The following is a 13,913-nucleotide window of genomic DNA, read 5'->3' as shown; positions in this document are numbered from 1 at the left end:
TGAAGACAATAGTAATATTACAGCTAACATAGTTTCGCTGCCAAGTGCAGCAGATGGAATTAGGAGGGATCAGAGGAACAGGCCTGATGAAAATACGATTTTCAGTCTTGTCACAGCCAACATGAGAAGAAATTGTTGTATTTAATCTGAGTGAACTGATGCCACAGTTTCCTCTGGCTTGATTTTTCAGCAGCATGATGAACAGCTGAGTCAACGGGATTAGTTTATTACAGTAAGTGGTAAACTAGTGTGTTTGTAAGAGGTTTTTCAGTTTTGGTGCCCCAAAATACAGTTGTAATTTTATATTGGATATTAGAAAGCTATACAGTGATACTTTTTGGTGATAATTTCTGATGATTCAAGATCCAAGCAGCAGCAGTTACTAAGGAAAAAAGTCTGCAAAAACACTGTATAAAGCAGGGGTGGTTTTTTTAACAAAAAGGCAGGTGGGTACTACAGAGCCCCCATATGGCAACAAAACCAGTATAAAATTGCATTCTCTATTTTCAGAACAGTTTATAACTGTAAGACTTGACAATATTTAGTGACTAGCCATTGTTATTTGACTTGTGAAATAGTACTGAAATCATGTTTCCCACAAACACAACACTAGCAGTGATGAAAATGACTGTATTTCTACAAGATGAGAGTAAAATTAGTAGAAGCCTTGTTGAAAGCAGTCTTAAGTATCAAAATTAAGTATAATTAGGTAAAATCAAAACTGTTGCCTGATGATTTGTATAAGGGTAAAAAGCCCGACTGTGAAGATGCAATACTTCTGTTTCTAGGTTTGTTTGAAATGCAAAATAGAATTGTAGAATGGTTAGAGTTAGCAGGGACCTTAAACATCATCTAGTTCCAACCTTCCAATGCCCCTGGCCTGGGCAGGGACACCTCCCACTAGACCAGGTTGCTCAAAGCCCCATCCAGCCTGGCCTTGGACATTTCCAGGGATGGGGCATCCACAGCTTCTCCGGGCAACCTGTTTCAGTGCCTCACCACCCTCACAGGAAAGAATTTCTTCCTAATATATAATCTAAATCTACTCTCTTCCAGTTTAAAACTGTTACCCCTCGTTCTATTGCCACAATCCCTGATTGAGAGTCCCTCCCCGTTTTACCTGTAGGAGGGTAGTGGAAGGCTGGAATACTTGTACGATAGTCATTCCCAGCAATCATTAGAGCCCATTGAACTGCTATACTTCTGGTGAAGGTCATAGCGACATTTTTGGGCATCATTTTCTTGTGGTGGTGCACATAACCTGATAAGAAATGTGCCTGGGTTTGCAACAAGACTACTAGGAAAAACATGAACGGATTGTGTGGCATTGCGTCAACCACGGATTGCAACTGGTAATGAGTCAGGTTATTAAAAGATGATGGAGATTTGTCACACAAAGTTTTTTGGTTTGGGTTATTTTTGGACAAGTTGTACAACATCTTCCTCCCTCCCCTGAGAAGGTGCTATGAACTACAGAAATGTATAAGTACATCAAGAGTGCTTTAAAACTTGCTCATATTTAAGCATGTGGCGAGGGTGGCATCAATTCAAAATCACTTCATGCCTTAGGGAACAATGCTCAGGCTTTTCTCAGTCTTTGCACAGATATGGAAATAGGTCTTTCATACAGTTCTATAATGCAGATTGACTGAAATGATGTTTGGGACCAATATGATTTGTGTCCGTACGAGTTGGGAAAGTCAAAACTTGAGCAGCAAATTTGAGATGTCACACAAGTAGTTTTCAAGGCAGCGGGGGAGAGATGCCTACTGTTTCTGCCTATGCCTAATGTTTCTAGAGAGCACTTGAAGAGACATCCAGAGAAGCAGCATGAGAGAGAGTTTTCAAGGATGCCTACCTACGTGTGCCAAAAAAGACGTAAATTAATTCCCATCAGATTGTTCTAGATATCTCAAAAAACTTCAACCGGATACCTCATGACAGGTCTCTTGCGTGGAAACAACTGAAGGTTTGATTTCAGAAGAACATCAAGGCATGTTTCAACTGGAGAAATTTTGGATCCTACAAGGTGGTCTGCTACTTCAGTTATCTGCAATGGTGACAAGCAGCTTTATATTTTACAGGAGCAATTTTGCACGTTAACTGATGTTTTCACGCAGGAGTTACTTGGACAGCAAAGGGTTCATTGCACCATCTGAGTTGAAGCACCTTAATGGCTGCTCTCAGAACTGTCCTTATTTCAATGTCGGTGGGTGAGGCATTCTTCAGTCCCATGAAAATACTGTCAAGCTAATAAGAGACTGGGCAGAGTACGTAATGATTGCTATTTATAAACCTGATTGGTCTCTGCTGCAGCTCCTCAGACCTCACCGCTAGTTAATCAATGGCTATTTGGAAAGAAGGTTCAGCAGAGAGGACACCAGTGGCGTGTCAAGAGACTGGCAAATAGAAGATTTTGCTTGTTTTCTGTGCAACGTACCAAGTACTTGGTTTGCTTAGTACTCTGTTCCATTCCCTTGTGAATACATATTTTCATAATAGCTTGTACTAGTCTGCTATAGTAGGCTCTCTTCATTTTCTCTCACGTCCTCTGCTTCTTGAACTATAGTCACTGCTTATGTTAAAATTGCCATTTTTGAAGTGTGGTGTCCACGTACGTATAAAAAGTACATCCAGCAAGTGCAGAAGTGCACATTTTTCCATTCTCTTTCCCCGTGATCCTTTCATTCCTGTTACTCTGGGACCACAGTATGATTTGTGAAGATACTCCGTTGCTGGAGTCACCCAACAGGAACTGCACATCTTTGATGTGGTGAACGTGCAGTAGTGGAGGGATACATAAATATTACCAGTAGCTTTGCACATATTGCGAAAGGAGTAGTTTTGATAAAATACTAAAATTTTCAGTCATTTTGCAGAAATGAATAGAAGTTCAGGCATTTCTTGGGCTGTCCCATTGGGTCGCTGCTGGGAATGCCTAAAAGTTTCAGCTGCTTCATGAAACAACTGGCGAAATTATTAAAGACACTGGGAAACATGGGATTATGGGCTCTCTGCTGTGCTATTTTTGGTATGAAAACCAGCATCCTCTCTGTGAAATAGTGTTCCAGCAATGTTTTACAGGTCAGAATTATTGACAAACAGAAACAGTTCTCCCCATCCTTCTTTGTGGCCTCTGTCTGAACCTCTGACCTGCCCTGAACTTTGTACCAGGTGGCTGCTTGCCCAACCGAGATACCCTAAAATGAAGTATTCCAGCTGAGGGGAGAAGATTGCATAACATAATTACAGGCTGTACTCCTGTTTGTATGCTCTGACGTGATGATCATCTTTCTCACGTGATATTGTTGACTTAAATTCAACCTATGACCCAGGAGAGACCTCCGTTTCCTTTTCTAAGGAGCTTCTACCTAGCCCATTGTTCTTCATCCTGTATTGAGCAATTAATGAATCCTGTTAGGATCCAACTGAATTCTGCTTTTTTTTTTTCTGGGTATTTCATTGGTTTTCTTACGAAATCCATGGCAAGTCACTGTATCAGGCTTGCTCTCCAGTCTTCAGCTGGACGGGGTTTTGACAAAAGCTGCTGTAGTAGCTCAGGTAAATGTGAAACGCCTGGTGCAGCTCTTGCAAAGCAAAGAGATAATATCCTCACTTTTTAAAATAAGCATTAATTCTACCGTTTGATCTATATTATTGTGGGTTTAGGAGGTAAATACGCAATGGTATATTTTTATAAATATATGTAGCATTGAGCAGTTTCCCATTTTCTTCTGTGGTAACGGTTTCAAATATTACGGGATCAGACATATCACTTAGTGCATACCTGCTGTTTTCTGGTGTTTTTTGAAGTAACTGGATGTTTTAGTAGTTTTGAAGATTGTCCAGTTTTGCTGTAGCATCTAATAGTCATAGTTGCTATAGTGCTTATAATAATTTTTTTTCTCCTCCGTGCTTGCAGAGTAAAGCAGTAAAGTTTTTCACAATCACTGCACAGACCATGGAGAGCTTTGTGAAGTCTTTAAGTGAAGACATGAAGCAGCAGGATTTGGATTCTGATGAAAATCAGTTTGTATTAGCTTTGGCAGGGATTGTAACAAGTAAGTTAATGTTATCTCTCAGAATAGCATTCCACGTGTACTGGGAATTTCTATACTGCCTTATATGTGCTGCAGTAAATACAGCTTTTCAAAGTCAGGTCAACGTTGATATCTTGGCTGACTTCCTAGTCTTTTAAAGTTCTAGCAGATTTTGTCATTGACACTTCTGTGAGGTATTGTACTGTCTGTGACGCAGTCAAGGATTGGACAGGCAAGAGCCACTGTGTTCTGAAATTCCCTAACACCTCGTTCAATCTGGAATAAAACAAGGACCGTTCTACTAGTCTTGTAGGCTCACCTTAGTTTGTAAATGTCAAGCAATTTACTTTCTGAATTTCCAATAATGCCAACATCTTCAAGATACATGAATTGCAGATGGTGTGGGTAGATCAGCCCCATCTTAAGGTATGTGTTCAGAATTTTGAAACTGCGTAAGAATTTTGTTGCTGCCAGGTAGACCCTACCTTCACTGTCCTGAGTCCATAGTGCTAAGAGAAATAAAAGGTAACAAACGACTTCCATACTAAATGTTTCTTTTTAGGGTCAGAAAATAAGTAGAAAGCCACAGATCTAGCTTAATATGACTGCCGGTGGCTTGGAAGGCTGTGAGAAAAGGGGTTGATATGTCATCTGCATGTTTGTGAAACTGTCAAAATGACACTAATGACATGATGCGAGATAGATGAAACAGTGGGCGTTTATACAAATAAGTGAATCTTGCATTAACAGTCTTTTTGAATGTGTGATTTTAGGTGTTGTGGTACCATTAAAGATTGTAATAAAAAACAATGTGATGTGTTATGCCACTGTACTAGGGCGGAATCCAGTTCCCCAATTCCTTCACTGAAAAAAAACCCAAACCAACAAAAAAAGCATAGCAAAAGTAAAGTTTGAATAAAGAAAATGTTTAAAGGTGGGGGGTGTTGGGGTTCTGCCTGAGGAGGAATCAGGATGATGGAATGAAATCTTGCTTCACTGAAGCTGATATAAGTTTTGCCGGTGAAGTTGATATAACCAAGATTTCTCTCTTGGTCTCTGTAATTTGGGAGGTTGATGAAACTCATGTGATAAAGGATAGAGTCAGATGAACGATGTAGAAGGTACCAGTTTTATTCCTCCTAGTTATGCTGTAAGTAATATTGCACGAGAAAGCATCACTAAAAGAACACTGAGGAAGTGGTCATGAAGTGCCAAGTTTTCAGAAGTTAGAAAACACCAGAACAGTAGTTCTCAGTGCAGTCTTAACACAGCCCAGTGTGTACAAACATTGCAATAAGAGTCTTTATTTATAAGCTGCGTCCATAGCACTTCTGCTTATTCTGAGGTTAAAAAAGGCATCATGGTGTACGTGCATAGGGGAGAGAACCTGAGGCTGCATGGAAGTGGAAGAACTGTATCGTGCAGCAGATCCCCAGACTTGCCCTGAATGGGAGGCCAAGGAACCAGGTTCTCTCACTAGTTACATACACCACGCTCCGTGCGTTTGGAGAAGGCTTGGCCAGATGCACAGTACAAAGAAACTCGGTTTGCTGGAAGATACCCCTTGCATATTAAGGATGCCCTAAAGCATGGGGCAAGCGTAAGGGAAAATACTGAAGGAAAGTCTGCTTTCAAGCAGTAGTCTTTGGAAATATTTTTGCCTTTCGGTTTGTGTGTGAATAATGCAGCGCTTGCAGAAAGGTAGGAAAAGAGCTCTCCACCAGAGTTTTGGTTGTGTAATGTGCCAGGTATATTGGATTGAGTGATTGTAAAACAAACTGCAGTCTCTTTTCTTTGAAGTGGGACCTATAATGGTCAGCTCTGCTTCAGTCCCACATTATTTGTGGATGAATCCAGCCTTTTGTTTTGTAATTCACTGTGTTACTATTAGGATACTGGCCACTCTGAATAAACATTTTAAATACCAAAGAAGAATTATGAAGGAGTTTGACCAGTATAATTTGCTGCTTCAGTATTTGCTATGTAGATGAATATAGTTTGAAGTTTATATAGATGCCATAGTTCATTCTTCACAGCTGACATATCTTTTTAGTGGTCCTGATAATTAGCATAAACTTTTGTTTGAAACATGATTTTTATTTTGATGTTTTGTGTTCTCTCACAGATGTGGCTGCGCTGGCATGTGGCCGTGAGTTCTTGATTAGTTCAAGTCGTGAATTACTGGACACGATGATGCACCTCCTGGGAGACATGAAGCCAGGAGTCTGTACCAAATTTAAAGTGTATGATGACTTTTTTTTTGTTTCCCCTTTATATGAAATGCATTATCTTGTGATGGTCCCAGTCATGACAGTAGTTTTTGCACTCTCACATTATTTCCTTTCCTGGAGAGGAAACATGATTTTTGGAAACTTATTTCACAGTAGCGTTCCTTGCAAATAAATCAGGCTTGGCTACAAGGCTGGCTTCATTCAGGTTTTGTGTCTTTTGGAAGTCTCTTAAGCACCATAATATTGTAGAGGTGAGCAGGGATGCACTCTTCTGCCTTAGGAGGGGCTTGTGAGTTGAGGGTCAGATAAGGAAGGTCAAGTTTTAAAACACAGAGGATGTGGGAAATGTGGACTCATTCCCTTCCAATATGAAGACTGTAAACTGCTACATCTGCTTAGTAAAGAAAGGGAGCGAAGAGCAAAAACTAAATTAGTTTATGCTACTTAGTAGCCAGAAGCACCATACACTTATGTTTTTAAAAGGTAATTCCTATAAAGGGACCTTGTGATACAGCATTGCAAAGAAAAGGCCACATTACATAGTTCAGAAGCTGGAAAAGTTGTACAGCTGATCAAGAGATTAAATGGACTATTGTCTTTGCCTCTTTCTCAGAGCTGTTACAAGCTGAGGATATATGGCCTTGACCAAGGAAATTACTGTGGTTTAATGAGTACTTGCTCATCCGCTAAACTGTGGGCACTTGGCCCGTACCCCTGGATAATTTGTTCATGAAGGTGGCTTAAACTAGTGTGGTGGTTTGTTTTTGTTTTTTTTTTTTTTCATAAATGGGACACACACACACACATGAAGAATTCATACCCAAGCCAGCTGTCACAGCTCAGCTGACAAAGAGCAGCCCTGTCAGCCACTGTCACTTGACTGTGTCCATGCACACATTTAGGCAGATTGGACGTGATAGGCACGAAATCAGGTTCCGTTTTAACTCTGGATAGGTTTTTATCTTGCCTAACCTCAGCTATCAGAAAGCTAGATAACTGTCTGGGCTCCTTCCCACAGTCAGAGGAAGGAGATGGTGCTCTCGGATGATCGCGCTCTCAGGCCACGTTAGGTGGAACGAGTTGGCCTCTGAAGATGCTTGCCTTTCCCCATTGGGTAGCGAGGGAGAAGCTGCATACCCTGTGCTGTAGGTAGTGGTTAAATACTTTTCATGTCAGTCATTTACTGCGTTTCCCAAGTGTTGGGCTTGAAGGTCAGCACTGAAAACAGGATAGTTAACTCTTGCAACAGTGCAGTGGGTTATTTTTGTAAAGCCTCAACTAAAAGATTTCTGTGAGAATCTCAGGAATGAAAAGGTAATTTGTGCCTTCATTTATATAACAAAAAACCCAACCAAAACATGAAAAGAGGATCTATACTGTTTCAAAATCTGTACAGAAAAAAAAAAAGAAGAAAAAGAGAGGACTTTATTTTGAGAGGAGGAGGGAGAGGAAAGTGTTCCTAAATACACACGCACAAACACACACTCTGAATTTCAAGTGAATGTGTGTCTGTGAGTCCAGATAGGTTATTTTTGATCATTTCAGATTGTATTAGTGTAATTTGCAGAAGAGTTACACATAGTGATATAAACACATAAAACAATCCCATGAAGTTGCTAGGGATTCATGGACCATCCTCTTAGGCTAACAAATTGAGTGAAGCCTAAAAAAACAGGTTGCACAAGGTATTTGATAAGTGGGAAATGTTAAGCATATGTTACAATAGCTTGAATTCAGTGCAGTGATAATGTTTTCTGATGTTCCACAGAACATTTTTTTTCTTACTTTGAACTTTCCATTTGATAAAGAAATTGCTATATGATGACATTAGAGCAAATGCTAGAACAGAGATTTCTTCATGGCCTTGTCATGGAATGAGGGATCCTAATTTGCTCAAATGTTGTAGTGCAATATGTTTCCCCTGTGTTTGTCTTTCATGTCCATGGTCAGGTTTCCTTTTTGTCTATGAGCTCCCTATGTGTATTGTCACTGTTCAGTTCTTAAAACCTGTTACTAACACTGTGTCTCTTTCCTGTCCTTTTTGGGGATTTTCCACTCTCCCAGCCCAGCAAAGAAGGGGTTTTGGGGGTGGGTTGGTTTGTTCATTTCTTAAAAAATTGTTCTTTGCATGTAAGGTTTTTTAGCTGCTTGTTAATCTTAAATAATCAACATTTTCATAAGCAGATGTATCAGAAGAACTCCCTTTTCTCCCTACCGTAAGGAACATAAGGCAGTACAAAGTAAAAGACAATTGTGAGATAAGGATATAATAGTTAACAGAAATTGTAGTGAAATTTCAAAGTTATGTATAGATGGACTCTGGAGTCATTATAAATAACGTTTACACACACACTTACATACATATACATACATACAGACACATTTTTAAAACTATACCTCATGGTTGAAGATGTCTCTACATTATTTTGGCAATGCAATGTGTTTTTCTCAAAACATCACCATGGTATTACATGGAAGGACATCAACAACTTAAAATTTAATCAGTTAAATAAAAAATTTGGCTTATTATTTTTGAGGATATGTTTGTCCTTTGCTCAGTTTTGAGGTTTTACAATTCTTTTCTAGCTTTTATTTTCAAAAATATTTTTCTTTCCAGCGTGACAAATCAGGAAACTGTGGGTCTGATTCTACACGCAGCTGTATCAAACAAAGTAAGCTGATAAAGAGAGGAGTTCTTTTCCCTCTTCTAGTTCTAGCAATCCTGTGTTTTACTTGTACCAGTATATAAAGAAAAATTCACAGGGAAAAGCTGTCACTTATTCCAGCGCTGCTACAATATCAATTGTAGTCTATGAGTATCTAATAAATATATGCAAGGCATCTACATGAGTGCTGGGACTGAAATTTCATGGGTCTTTGCTTTTCTGGAATGGCAGTGATGTGAAAGACTCCAGGTTTTCTTCTCATTAGTACAGGGTTCATTCAACATCTGTAATTGTTAGGCAGTCAATAAACATTTACGCAATTGTTCATAGCTATAATTGAATTGTAAGGAATCTTCAGCTTTGCTTACGTAGCAGTTGAAAGTAGCCAGTAAAAATACATACTTTAGTACATATTAGTACATTTTATGTACTAATCTCATGTATTCAGCAGACAAAAGGGCCTTTAGCTGTGCTTTCAGTTCTATATTTTAAAGACAGCGTTGACAGATGTAGTATAAGATGTTAATTGAATTTGGCTTGCCTAAATAGGAAGACTATGAAGTGCATAATTAAAATGCCCTCCACATTAAAAAAACCCCAGAAAGTATTGTTTATTCAGTAATTGTGTGTGTCAGGTTTGCTTCAGTAAGCACTTTTGCAATAATTATTGCAAAAAATACTTATTAGAATGTGCAAATACTAGAGGTTAAGGTGGTATAAAGGGCTTGGAAATACTTTGATGTTGTGCTCATCTGAGTGTGTTTAATTAGTAATAATATGCTACTACAATGGCTTGTGGGGTGGGTTATATCTTCTTTTGACACTCCAAACCCACAGTACTTTCCTGGATCACCACCACCAGTCCCTTTTGTCTGCACAAAGCAAACAAGTGAAATAAAAATACAAACATAGCAGTATCTTTTTACGTCACTTTATTTCTAGCTGCAAATGTCAAACAGATTAAGGATGAAAGACGTTGTCAAGAAATGTTAACGCTTTCCATTAGAAGATACTGTTTTATTGATCATTCTGGGCCTTTGGGCTTGGGTTCTGGAAGCCCAGTAAGAGCTGCAGGGTACATATGAAAAGAAACATACGGGCTTTACAAGGTGCAGTTTCAGTTCCACAGCACCCGTCACTGCTTGTGGGTGGCCACTGATTAAGCAAATTTAATAGTCTACTATTTCTTCTTCCTATTGCCTACGAGCCTAGGTGATCAAACTCACGACAGCGCAGGATGTAAGTTATACCTCTTTATACTCAGTTTAGGCTGCAATGGATTACTTTCCTTTCCTGCTTTCTGAAGGAATGCATGGAGACTGCCTGAAAGTCTGCTGGTGGCATAAGTCACGGCTTAAGCCGTGAGAACTTGTTTGAGAGTAGGATGTGAGGTGTGAAGTCCATTTGGAATAACATTCTTTCCCTTTGGTTTGGAAATGTGGCAGTGCAGTGAGGTGCAGGTTTATCGCAGTCATGTGAGACAGCAGTTGCCAAGCTGGCCCCAGCACAGAGAACATTCCAGCCCCTTCCTGTTTTTCAATTGTCGTTTCGTATGCAACCCAGCACCCCACTGTGAGTGGGTATGATGACATGTTCCATAAATGTTATAGGAGCCCTGCACGTTCATCTGGCCTTTGCATTGTCCAGAAAATTGACTTGCATGTTACCATCTTTGGAAAGACATTAAATAAAAAGTACTAGCACATCAAGAAGTGCACTAATGCCCTCTCCCTGCAGCTGCTCTACAGCTGTAAAGATGGTCTGCATAAAAGGCAGGACAGGAGAGCATTGCTAGAAGAGTGAAAGAATTTGTTTGTAAGACACCTTTTGACTCCCGAGTATGGGTCTTTTTCCAGGCACATCAGGGACCTCTTGGGTCAAAGTTCATAGTGCAGCAGTGGTCTGATTTTCTAAGAGGCAGAGCATTAATTTGTCTTGCTAATGTCAGTGGGCTTTTTTTTCTGGATGTTTTCTGCTTTTGAGTATCACGTCCCATTCCTGCTGCACGTTAGAGGGTAATTGAAATAATTTGCATTAAGCCCACTGAGACTCTGCTTAGCTGAAAAAGAGTTTTATCCACCAAACCCATAAAAACTTTTATCATCAGTGTGGAAGACAGCGTAACACCATCAAGTGTTTGAAAGCAGAACTTAGTTCAGCAGAAACTGCAGAAGACTTAAGCCCAACAAAATGCTCTGCATTGAGTATTAGCGATTGTTCTGGATAGCTTTGGAAGGGGGACTCATTTTGAGCCCCAAGTTACCATACTTGTCTGACAGTCAAAAGCGGCTAAAAGTGAATTTTGACCCAGGTGCTTTATCTGCATAAAGAGGCAAAGCTGCCATTTCTGCATGCAGCTTTCCATACCTTACAACATGGCCTCAGCTGTCATGGCTAAGGCTGAAGGGTTATCTCTAGTCAGACCCGCCTTCCCTGGTGGGTATCAGATTTTGCAAGTTACTGATAATACCGAAAGCTTCTCACATTCGCAGTAACTTCAGCGTGAACCGCCATGGGAGAAGCTGGTGGGACCGGCAGGCTAGAGCCATCACCAAAATGACTAATGAACTTTAAATTTTAGGAGACTGATAAATTAGGAAATCCTGGGTTTGGAACCTTTTGAAAATGTGGCTGAAATGAACAATATACCTAGTATGTGTGGTTTGATTTTGTCATTTACGCACTGACATGCAAGGGGCAGTCTTGGTTTCAGTTTGCCAGAGATGTCATCTTAGGTTTTTTTTCAATGCTCAATTAAGGAAATGTTTTCTATCTGCCAGGCCATAGACCTTCTCTGTTACCTGGAAAACAGGTTATGGGTTCTGTTGTCCTTCAACATAATAAAAGACCTAATGAAATCACGTTACGGAAAAAATAAAATAAAATAAAATTAAAAAATATGGCTTTGAATGGGCCCAAATGTTATTTGGAAACAGTTTTGAAGAGGTGCGGGTGAGAGTACCATTTGGCCTGTGTTACCCTGGTGTTGATCTACACTAAGACGAGCACAGTTTATAGCCAAACTGAATTCCAGTTATTGACTTTAAAAAAAAATAAAATTTCCACAGGTACATTGAACATAATCAGTCTGGGTTCGTGAAGGCAGAGTAAATAGGAAAGTCCATGATGGCATTTTAGGAGACAAGCAGTCGTTTTTTTCACAGCAGGGTCTCACTCGGTGGCCCAGACCGTGTGACCCCGTGACTGCGAGGGGCTAGTGAGCAGGCAGAGCAGAAGGGATGACTAATTTAGGAGGGGGTGTGCTAAGCTGAACTGGGACTACTAATACCTTCTTTTTCCCCTCCTTCAGGCCTGTCCCCTTCTTCCAAATGCTCCTGTAGGTGTAGTAACTTCCCCTGCCAGCGGAGAGAGCCTACATTCGTGTTTGCTGTACGCTGGCTGCATATTGCGTCTGTTCCCATTTGCAGGAGGAACAGGAGGATATGTAAAAGAGGATGGCACAGGCAACGTGTCTGTGTTTCAGCTGACTGGAGGGTCAGTGTACAGAAAGGCCAGTGTTGCACAACCAATGGAGCAGAGACTTCCTTTGGTGTCTCTAGTACTCAGCATAGTCTTGCTTTTTGTGTTTCCTAGCGGCCCTTTTATTTGTCAGGGCACACAGCTTATTTGAGATGATTGTCTGCCCAATGGGGATTGTCACCACAAAAGCGCTATTTTATAGGTTGTGTGGTCATGTAAAGGCAAGTCCAGGTTTTGCACATCTCATATAATGAACATCATGGAGTTTGATGAGACCTTTTTACTCTTGCATGGGATATTTTTCCATGTGTTTGAAATACGCGATGTAGCAGCAGAAACAAGGTTTTGCACAGCATTGCGTATATATAATTTGAGACTTGTCTCTTTTATCCAAATATAAATTATTAGAATAGGCTTCTGGATTAGTACATGCTTGGCATAAATAGCAAAAGGTGCTAAAACATGCAAAGAAATCAAAGGTCATCATATCTTCTGTGATATCGTCTATCATATTAGCAGCCTTCCAGTACCTAAAGGGGTCTACAGGGAGGGGACTCTTCATCAGGGAATGTAGTGATAGGACGAGGGGTAATGTTTTTTTAACCGAAAGAGGGTAGATTTAGATTAGATATCAGGAAGAAATTCTTTACTGTGAGGGTGGTGAGACACTGGAACAGGTTGCCCAGAGAAGCTGTGGATGCCCCATCCCTGGCAGTGTTCAAGGCCAGGCTGGATGGGGCTTTGAGCAGCCTGGTCTAGTGGGAGGTGTCCCTGCCCATGGCAGGGGGGTTGGAACTAGATGATGTTTAAGGTCCCTTCTAACGCAAACCTTCTATGATCTTTTTTCCTTTCAACTCTAGGCTGATGCTAATGTCACTTTACAATGTGAGTATCAACTTGAAAGGCTTGAAGTACATCAGTGAAAATCCAGGTTTTTTTCCTTTGCTTTGGTGGTTATTGAATGGTAAGTCGTTCTAAGAACCTTATAAATTGTGACTTTGGAGGTTGTAGATTGGCAATTGGTGTTGCAAATAACAAGCCAGAAATTTATATCTGTAACCTGAGTATGTATAGCTTTTGTCGGATTGAAAGTAAACAAAAAGGGCAAATAGCTAGAGGGAGACGTGCATTTTCCACAATGTTTTTGGCACTGTATGTAATATTCCATTAATATAAAATTTATGGATGATAGAATTAAAAATAGGGAATGGAGAAATTTGATTAAGTGGATTAAAAAAAGCCAACTGTATTTTCACATACCAACTTTAAAATAAACCCTGAAGGGAAACTACCATTTAACAAAAGAAAACGTAACTGTGTTCTGACACGTTCTGGGGAAAGAGGCCAACCTCCGTAACCACACTGACCCATGACAAAAGTGACCCCTTCTACAGCTGAAGAGAGGCCTTGTGCCCTAATAGGATTTGGGTTTGCAGGGCTTGAGTACTATTCCCAGCTTTGCCTTTGGGCCAGTGCAGGACTTCAAGGGCATCAGG

At 40.3% G+C, this 13,913-nt stretch overlaps 1 protein-coding gene across 5 annotated transcripts in view; it reads left to right on the top strand.

Moving 5' to 3' along the window:
• The window catches only part of HSF2BP (heat shock transcription factor 2 binding protein), a 36,706-nt gene that overhangs the window by 13,976 nt on the left and 8,817 nt on the right, over nt 1-13,913 (top strand). For 4 of the 5 annotated variants that reach the window (XM_074603061.1, XM_074603037.1, XM_074603068.1 and 1 more), the window contains 3 exons: nt 3,923-4,061; nt 6,166-6,283; nt 13,278-13,381. In XM_074603061.1, the coding sequence (XP_074459162.1) occupies nt 3,923-4,061; nt 6,166-6,283; nt 13,278-13,381 (361 nt within the window). The remainder of the gene's footprint in view (nt 1-3,922; nt 4,062-6,165; nt 6,284-13,277; nt 13,382-13,913) is intronic. The other variant, XM_074603054.1, reaches the window with a different exon arrangement.

The sequence above is a fragment of the Larus michahellis genome, chromosome 1 (assembly GCF_964199755.1).
Source record: "Larus michahellis chromosome 1, bLarMic1.1, whole genome shotgun sequence".
Taxonomy (NCBI): Eukaryota; Metazoa; Chordata; class Aves; order Charadriiformes; family Laridae; genus Larus; species Larus michahellis.
The sequence above is the reverse complement of the archived record's forward strand: the minus strand, read 5'-3'. Positions and strand labels throughout refer to the sequence as shown.